A 9,068-nucleotide genomic window follows, 5' to 3' on the forward strand; every position below is an offset into this window, starting at 1 on the left:
AATTTCATTCCTTTTTGTGGCTGAGTAGTATGTATGAATTGGATAAATTCACCACCTTTTGTTTATTTATTCATGTCTTGGTGGACAGTTGGGCTGTTGCACCTTTTGGCTATTATGATTAGCCAACCATGGCTGCCATGAACATTTGTGTACAGGCATCCCACATTTCTGTAAATGTCTTTCCTGACTTTTTAAAAAATCATCTCTTTATCCATCTTTCTATGTTAAAGCATGTAATTTATAAAATTAAACCAAAAATATGATTTACAAATACGGGTTATACTATAATCTACTTTTATACTTAATAACTTATAATAAACTTTTCATGCTGTTAAATATTCTACACAGTTTCAATGACTGCCCATTATTTTATTATATGAGCATAGGATAGTGAATGGCTTCCCAGGTGGCTCAGTGGTAAAGAATATACCTGTCGATGCAGGAGATGCAGGAGACACAAGTTCGATCCCTAGGTGCGGAAGTTCCCCTGGAGGAGGAAATGGCAACCCACTCCAGTATTCTTGCCTGGAGAATCCCAAGGACAGAGGAACCTGGCAGGTGATAGTCCATAGGGTCACAAAGAGTCAGACACAACTGAGCATGTATAAAATAGTGAATGTAATCAATGTGATAACACTTGACACTTAAAATGTTTCCCACTTTTTGCATTATTTATTACAAATAATGACCATAGCTAAATCTTTGGCCACATTCTTAATTATTTCCTTGGGGTAAGTAAGTTTCTAGATTATTAAGTTGCTGCAATAATGTCACATTATTGAATGTGATGGATTTTGTGATAAGCACTTTATCTTATCTGGTTTATGCAGTTACTGTTATTTTGCCCATTTTATAGATGGGACATGAAGGCCAAGTTAGAGGAGGTAGATTTGGAGGTGGCTAAGTGGACAGGCTCTGTGGCTGCAGGCTCAAACCCCAGTTGATACTCCCAGGATGGGCCCTAGCTCTGAGATTCTCCAAGTTTGTGGTTCCCCTCCAGTAAATGGGGATAATAATACCAACTCCTGTTGGCAACTGTTAAGACTAAAACAGAGTTTTACCAAGAGAATGCACTGGTCATAGCAAATATCCTCTTCCAACAACACAAGAAATGACTCTACAGATGGACATCACCAGATGGTCAATACTGAAATCAGATTGATTATATTCTTTGCAGCCAAAGATGGAGAAGCTGTATACAGTCAGCCAAAACAAGACTGGGAGCTGACTGTGGCTCAGATCATGAACTCCTTATTGCCAAATTCAGACTTAAGTTGAAGAAAGTAGGAAAACCACTAGACCATTCAGGTATGACCTAAATCAAATCCCTTATGATTAGACAATAGAAGTGACAGATAGATTCAAGGGATTAGATCTGATAGAGTGAGTGCCTGAAGAACTATGGACAGGGGATTGTGACATTGTATAGGAGACAGTGATCAAGACCGTCCCCAAGAAAAAGAAATGCAAAAAAGCAAAAGGGTTATCTGAGGGGGACTTACAAGTAGCTGAGAAAAGAACAGAAGCTGAAGGCAAAGGAGAAAAGGAAAGATATACCCATCTGAATGCAGAGTTCCTAAGAATAGCAAGGAGAGATATGAAAGCCTTCCTCGGTGATCAGTGCAAAGAAATAGAGGAAAACAACAGAATGGGAAAGACTAGAGATCTCTTCAAGAAAATTAGAGATACCAAGGGAACATTTCATGCAAAGATGGGCACAATAAAGGACAGAAATGGTATGGACCTAACAGAAGCAGAAGATACTAAGAAGAGGTGGCAAGAATACACAGAAGAACTGTACAAAGAAGATCTTGATGACCCTTGATAACCACAATGGTGTGATCAGTCACCTAGAGCCAGACATCCTGGAGTCCAAAGACAAGTGGGCCTTGAGAAGCATCACTATAAATAAAGCTAGTGGAGATGATGTAATTCCAGCTGAGCTATTTCAAATCCTAATAAACAATGCTGTTAAAGTGCTGCACTCAATATGCCAGCAAATTTGGAAAACTCAGCAGTGGCCACGGGACTGGAAAAGGTCAGTTTTCATTCCAACCCCAAAGAAAGGCAATGTCAAAGAATGTTCAGACTAACGCACAATTGCAGTCATCTCACATGCTAGTAAAGTAATGCTCAAAATTCTCTAAGCCAGGCTTCAACAGTATGTGAGCGGTGAACTTCCAGATGTTCAAGCTGAATTTAAAAAGGCAGAGGAACCAGAGATAAAATTGCCAACATCTGTTGGATCATCGAAAAAGCAAGAGAGTTCCAGGAAAACATCTACTTCTGCTTTATTGACTATGCCAAAGTCTTTGATTGTGTGGATCACAACAAACTGGAAAGTTCTTCAAGAGATGGGAATACCAGACCACCTGACCTGCCTCCTGAGAAATCTGTATGCAGGTCAAGAAGCAACAGTTAGAACTGGATTTGGAACAACATACTGGTTCCAAATTAGGAAAGGAATACATCAAAGCTGTATACTGTCACCCTGCTTATTTAACTTATATGCAGAATACATCATGCAAAATGATGGGCTGGATGAAGCACAAGCTGGAATCAAGATTGCCAGGAGAAATATCAATAACCTCAGATATGCTGATGACACCACCCTTATGGCGAAAGTGAAGAACTAAAGAGCCTCTTCATGAAAGTGAAAGAGGAGAGTGAAAAAGCTGGCTTAAAACTCAACATTCAAAAAACTAAGATCATGGCATCTGGTCCCATCACTTCATGGCAAATAGATGGGGAAACAATGGAAACAGTGAGAGACTTTACTTCCTTGGGCTCCAAAATCACTGTAGATGGTGACTGCAGCCATGAAATTAAAAGATGCTTGCTCCTTGGAAGAAAAGCTATGACCTAGACAGCATATTAAAAAAGAGACACTACTTTGCCAACAAAGGTCTGTCTAGTCAAAGCTTTGGTTTTTCCAGTAGTCGTGTATGGATGTGAGAGTTGGACCATAAAGAAAGCTGAGCACTGAAGAATTGATGCTTTTGAACTGTGGTGTTGGAGAAGACTCTTGAGAGTCCCTTGGACTGCAAGGAGATCCAACCAGTCAATCCTAAAGGAAATCAACCCTGAATATTCATTGGAAGGACTGATTGAAGCTGAAGGTCTGATAATTTGACCACCTGGTATGAAGAACTGACTCACTGGAAAAGACCCTGATGCTGGGAAAGATTGAAGGCAGGAAGAGAAGGGGACAACAGAGGATGAGATGGTTGCATGGCATCATCATGTCATGGTTGATGGACATGAGTTTGAGCAAGCTCTGGGAGTTGATGATGGACAGGGAAGCCTTGCATGCTGCAGTCCAAGGGATCTCAAAGAGTCGTACATGACTGAGCAACTGAACTAAACTGAAGACTAAATAAGTTAGTGTATGTAAAATGCTTAGACTCAAGTACTTAGTATATAATCAGTATCAGTAATATAAATGTCGAGGTATAGCAATTTCATTGGCATTCATATGTGGCAATATATTTGTTGTATTAAGTCTATTCTGCTTTTACAGCTTGAATTTTAGATTACAATTACTTTTCTCTCCCTTTAGAATGCAAGAAGATTTTAACATATGAATTAACTGTATTGCAAAGAAATACAAAACTTCCTTGAAACCAGATACTGAACCAGCGTCTACACCAAAGATGTGCCCAACAGATGTTGTTAAAGAGATAACTGTGTATAAATACATGAAAAGATGTCAGCTTCACTATTTTAAAAAATATTTATTTATTTATGGCCGTGCTGGGTCTCTTTGGCTGCGCGCGGGCTTTCTCTAGTTCTGGCAAGTGGAGGCTACTCTTCGTTGCAGTGCACTGCGGTGGCTTCTCTTGTGCTCAGGCTCCAGGCATGTGGCTCAGTAGTTGTGTCATATGGGCCCAGCTGCTCCTCAGCATGAGGGAACCTCCCAGACGAGGGATCAAACTAGCGTCCCCTGCACTGGCAGGCAGACTTCCAACCACTGGACCACCAGGGAAGTTCCAGTTTCCCTATTAATCAAAGAAATACAAATTAAAAAGACCACAGCCACAATACCCAGTGTTGACTAAGGTGTGGGCGAAAAGGTTTTCTTTAACACTCTTGTTAAGTACAAATTATTATATCCTTTCCCTTAGGCAATTGGGCAAAAAGTATCAAAATGTAAAGTACAAACTATTTAATCAGTTTCACTTCTAAGACTTTTCCTAAGGAAATAAACAAGTGTGAACTGTTGTGTATGGAGGATATTCCTTGCATCATTGTTTCTAGTAGCAAAGCATTAGAAACCTGTGTAACATCTAGGGGAGTATTGGGCTCCACCCAGATCTCTGGTAGGCACCTAACCCTCAACTTCTATGAAGGTTGGAGAATTACCCTGGGGGAAGTTACGGGAGAAGTGAAAATTGAAAGTGAAATAGTCATTCAGTGTGGGACACTTTGCGACCCTATGGCACACAAGGTGAGGGGTGGGAGGAGAGACAATGGACATAGCAAATGTCAGCAATTGTTGAATTTAATGCAGGGTGTATGGAGTTTGTTGCATTAGTCTCTCAATTTCATAGTAGGTTTAAATTTATTCAAAATAAAAGTTGAGGAAAATGTAGTTTCTGAGTATTAGGACTATTGTGATTTTACCAACATCAGGAATTGTGAGAATTGGTGTCTCTCTTTGATTCTTGCAGCCAGGGAGTTTGTGTGCTGCACCTGCGATGCTGACAGCAACCGTCTGTGACAAAGCTTGTGCCACCACTGGAGTGAACACTGATACTGGGGGCTCCGTACATTCTCTGGGTGCTGGCTTGTCCACCCAAGGGCCACATGCAGACACTACTCCTGCCGTACCTTTAGCTTGCTTTCAGATCTGTCAGCTTTGGTAGACTTGATTCAGTTGGACCTTGTATCTGATAGTCTTACTAATAAACTCTCAATAAAAGCACACCCTTGATTCAGCTCTTCCACTTAGGGGAACCTAGCCAAAGGACAAAGTCTATTAATACTTTCTGGCTTCTTTTGGTTATTAAGGTTCCGTGTGCTCATGCATGCTCAGTCACTTCTGACTCTTTGCGAGCCCACAGACTGTAGCCCACCAACCTCCTCTGTCCATAGAATTTTCCAGGCAAGGGTACTGAAGTGGGTTGCCATTTCCTACTCCAGGGTATCTTCCTGACCCAGAGATTGAATCCGCGTCTTCTGCCTTGGCAGGCCGATTCTTTACCACTGAGCCCCTGGGACGCCTCCTTAGCCAAAGGGAACAACTACCAGCAAATAGTTAAAGATGATCTCAGCTGCCAGAAACGGAGGGCTGACTTCACAGCAAGCAGTCACTGAAAATAGTTCAGAAATGTGCCAATATGGGAAGACAGTTCATACTGTATGGTATGAACAAATTTTATTTAAAAGATCACAATTACATCTGCAGATTTGGAAGAATGCACACCAAAAGCTTAACTTGGACCATCTTTGAGTGTATGGAATTTAGGGTGTTCTGGCTTTTTGGCTTATGCATAATTTCTGAATCTTCTATTAAAAATATCTATTGCTTAAGCATTTAAAAAAGAACTCTTATTAAAAGATAAAAGGGAGTTCCCTGGTTGCCTAGTGGTTAGACTTCTGGGCTTTTGCTACTGTATCTCGGATGCAGTCAAAAACAAAAAAGATAAAGGAAGATTGTTGTTATTGTTCAGTCACTAAATTGTGTCCAACTCCAGGTGAAGAGGAAAGAAGATAGTGTGATGTTTTAGAAACAAATCCAACTCTGACACTTCCTCATAATAAATTATAAATTGGGGCTTTCAGAAGACCTAAATGTTTGAACTTTCTAATGTATCTACTTCAAAGATGCAGCCTGGAGTGTGGTCACAACTTTAGGTTTTCCACACTTAGAATGAAAAAACAAGGTCCCAGTGTATAGCACAGGGAACTTTATCCAATCTCCTGGGGTAAACCATAATGGAATGTATATATGAGTAAATCTGAAGCACTTTGCTGTATAGCAGAGATTGGCACAACATTATGAATCACTATATGCTAAAAAACGGGGGGGAAAAAGACTTCAGGTTTCTATCTTGGGATGGCTGTGTTACATTATGGCTCTGCCACTTCAGGCTGGCTAATCCCTGTCTCTGTAACAGGGATGGTAGTAATAGTACCAGCTTTGTTGAGGATTAAATACTACACAGAAAACTCTTGGCACAGTGCCTAGTAGTACTAAGTGCTCAATAAGCGTTAGGAGCTAGCAGGTGCCTTCTGTTCAGGTTAACAGCAGGAGCCCCTGCCTAAGCCTAAAGGACTCCACCAGGCACCCTGACAGCTGTGCACCTCACCTAGTATTTTGCAGAGAAGGGTGTGTGAGTGCTCAGTTGTGTCTGACTCTTTGCGACCCCATGAACTGTAGCCTGCCAGGCTCCTTTGCCCATGGGATTCTCCAGGCAAGAGTACTGGAGTGGGTTGCCATACCCTCCTCCAGGGGATCTTCCCAGATGAGGGATCCAACCCACGTCTCCTGCATTAGCAGGCAGATCCTTTACCCCTGAGCTACCTGGAAAACCCAGAGAAGGGGGCAGGGGAAAGTAAAAGCAGCACTCCCAGGCCATTTTACTTCCCTGAAGCTTCCTTATCACGGGGTGTGAGGTACAGGTGCTGATCAACTCTGTTAATAAAGCACAGCGCTCAGGAAACCAAAGGCCAAAGACCAAGGTCTGAAGCTCCTTAGTGAGGATGTGTCCCTCATAACCACTACTGGGGGGAAAAAGTACACTTTTAGACCACACAAAAGATAGCATTATTTATTTAGGAAACAACAGTTTAAAAATTATCCCCCAAACTCAGACTCTATGGGCCAGAATACACACCCTAACTAAATGAGTGAGGTCTTCATTAATTGCTCACTTATTAAATAAAACTTTAAGTTAACTGACTATGTGGAGTAGCGTTTCTCCATATTTCCGTGATAAGAATCACTTGGAGTGCCAGAGATTGAGTCCATTAAATAACACATTGCGCCTGGGATGGTCCAGTAATTGGACATTTTTATTTTTACAAATACCTCCCGATGGTTTTCACGATCATAAAGGAACTTTGGGAAACCCTGATGAAACGTGTTCTTCCACTTCCTTTGCAGATTTTAAGTCTTGAACACGTGGTCCTTGAGTGACCCACTGAAAAGTCTAATCCAGTCCAGTTTTAGAAAAAGAAAGTAAGTCTTTTGAACATCTTGATTTCCTGTTTCCTAGGAGACACTGTTTTGCATTTCCATTTCTGGCCCAGCTCGTCTAGGTCAGGTTTTCTCCGAGGGTCCATCTTCCTTGGGTTGAGGCATAGCAACCCAATCATTTTTAAAAATTGGTTTCTTATTAAAGGATTGTCACGTTTAGTTAAATAACCGTTGCTTGATTTTGTCTCTCGTTTCCTTTCCCCCTGAAACGTATGTTAAGAAGTTAGGGTGCTTTGTATAATATACACTCAATATTCTGGCCTCTCCACCTTAAACTTCATACTGAGGACGCCATGTATGCCGGCCTGGATCTCATCATTTTCTTTAACGGGTCCCACTCCCTTTGGCGTCCCGGTCAAGATAATATCTCCTTCTTCCAAGGTCATGATCTTAGAAACGTAACTGATGATGTAGGGGATGGAAAAAATCATGGAGGATGTCTCACCCTCCTGCCTGAGTTCGCCGTTGACCTTGAGCCAGAGCTTCAGGTTGTGAGGGTCAGGGATCTTCTCTTTGGGCACGAAGGCACTGACCGGGCAGGAGGCCGTGAAACTCTTGGCCAGAGTCCAGGGCAGCCCCTTCTTCTTGCACTCGTCTTGCACGTCCCTGGCGGTCATGTCCAGGCACAGGGCATAGCCGGCCACGTAGTCCATGGCCGCGGCCTCCGAGACGGCGCGGCAGCGCTTGCCCATCACCACGGCGAGCTCGAGCTCGTGATGCAGGTTGCGGGTGTAGGCAGGCACGAGCACCTGCGAGCCCTCGGGGGCGTAGGCGGTGGACGGCTTCAGGAAGAGCACCGGCTCGCTGGGCGCGGCGCTCTGCATCTCCCGGACGTGGTCCGCGTAGTTCCGGCCCACGCACACGATGTTCTTCCCCCACTCCCAGAAGCGGGACAGCGGCCTGCTGGCGGCCATGCTCCTGCCTGCTGCATGGAGTCACGTGGACCCCGCCCGGCCGGCCACGGACGCCGACGGCTGGCCGAAGAGGACCAATTACCTCGGGGCACCGGACCGCGGACTCCACCGGGTGCCCGGAAGTCGCGGCGCTCGTCCTGTAGGCAGCGGCTGTCCAGTGGCTGCCCCGGGGCTGCCGGGCCCGGTCCCCGCAGAGAGGCGGCGGCTGGAGCAGGTGCCTCCCGGATCGCCCTCAGGTCCTCAGCGGGGCAGGGTCAGGTGTGGACGCGGGCGCTGATTGGCCGGGGGACAGGGCGAACGGCGGACACGGGCTGGGACGCGGGCGCTGATTGGCCGGGGGGAGGCGGCGGGCACGGGCTGGGACGCGGGCGCTGACTGGCTGGGGCGGGCGGCAGGCGCTGATTGGCTGCGGTGTGTAGACGCCTGCGGGTGCAGCCCGCCCCTCGCGCCGCAGCCCCCGCCGCCGCCTGCCTGCCGCCCCGGTCATGGTGCTGGGCCGCGGGCTGCTCGGCCGCTGGAGCGTCGCAGAGCTGGGAGCCGTCTGCGCTCGTCTCGGCCTGGGTAGGTGGGCCGGGGCGGGGCTGACGCGGGGCCGGGAAGGCCCGGGCGCCCAGGGGCTGGCCTGTCAGGGCCCTGGGACAGGGCAGCCGGCCCGCGGAGGCGAGGCGAGCCGCCCGGCCGGCGTCGTAGCCGGGCTAACGGCGGTTGGGCCGGTCGCGCTCCCCGAGGCGGTCCAGTGCGGGGCCCGCACAGGCGGGCCTGCCGTGGCTGACGATGTTTTTTATTGACACAGGATTGTAAGCCCTCGCTGACGCCGGCGGGCAGGCCTATTGGGGTCGAGCAAAGGCTACCCAGCAGTTGAGTCAGACTTTGAGAGGGCTGAAGACAGAGTGGGGTAACTTGTCAGCTGGGGGGTGCTAACGGATTTGTGCTAGGTAAGGAAATGTGTGTTG

At 46.0% G+C, this 9,068-nt stretch overlaps 2 protein-coding genes across 2 annotated transcripts in view; one reads left to right on the top strand and one right to left on the bottom strand.

The window, feature by feature from the left end:
* Positions 1 to 6,759: 6,759 nt before the first annotated feature.
* Positions 6,760 to 8,378, bottom strand: FAHD1 (fumarylacetoacetate hydrolase domain containing 1). Its single transcript, XM_010830633.1, has one exon. The coding sequence runs from the start codon at positions 8,113 to 8,115 to the stop codon at positions 7,450 to 7,452; it is 666 nt and encodes a 221-aa protein (XP_010828935.1). The 5' UTR covers positions 8,116 to 8,378; the 3' UTR covers positions 6,760 to 7,449.
* Positions 8,379 to 8,555: 177 nt separating this feature from the next.
* HAGH (hydroxyacylglutathione hydrolase) overlaps positions 8,556 to 9,068 on the top strand; it is an 11,374-nt gene continuing 10,861 nt past the window's right edge. The window contains 1 exon segment of the mRNA XM_010830642.1: positions 8,556 to 8,676. Within this exon segment, the coding sequence (XP_010828944.1) occupies positions 8,601 to 8,676 (76 nt within the window). The 5' untranslated portion in view covers positions 8,556 to 8,600.

Source organism: Bison bison, unplaced genomic scaffold (genome assembly GCF_000754665.1).
Source record: "Bison bison bison isolate TAMUID 2011002044 unplaced genomic scaffold, Bison_UMD1.0 scf7180017859082, whole genome shotgun sequence".
NCBI classification, from domain to species: Eukaryota; Metazoa; Chordata; class Mammalia; order Artiodactyla; family Bovidae; genus Bison; species Bison bison.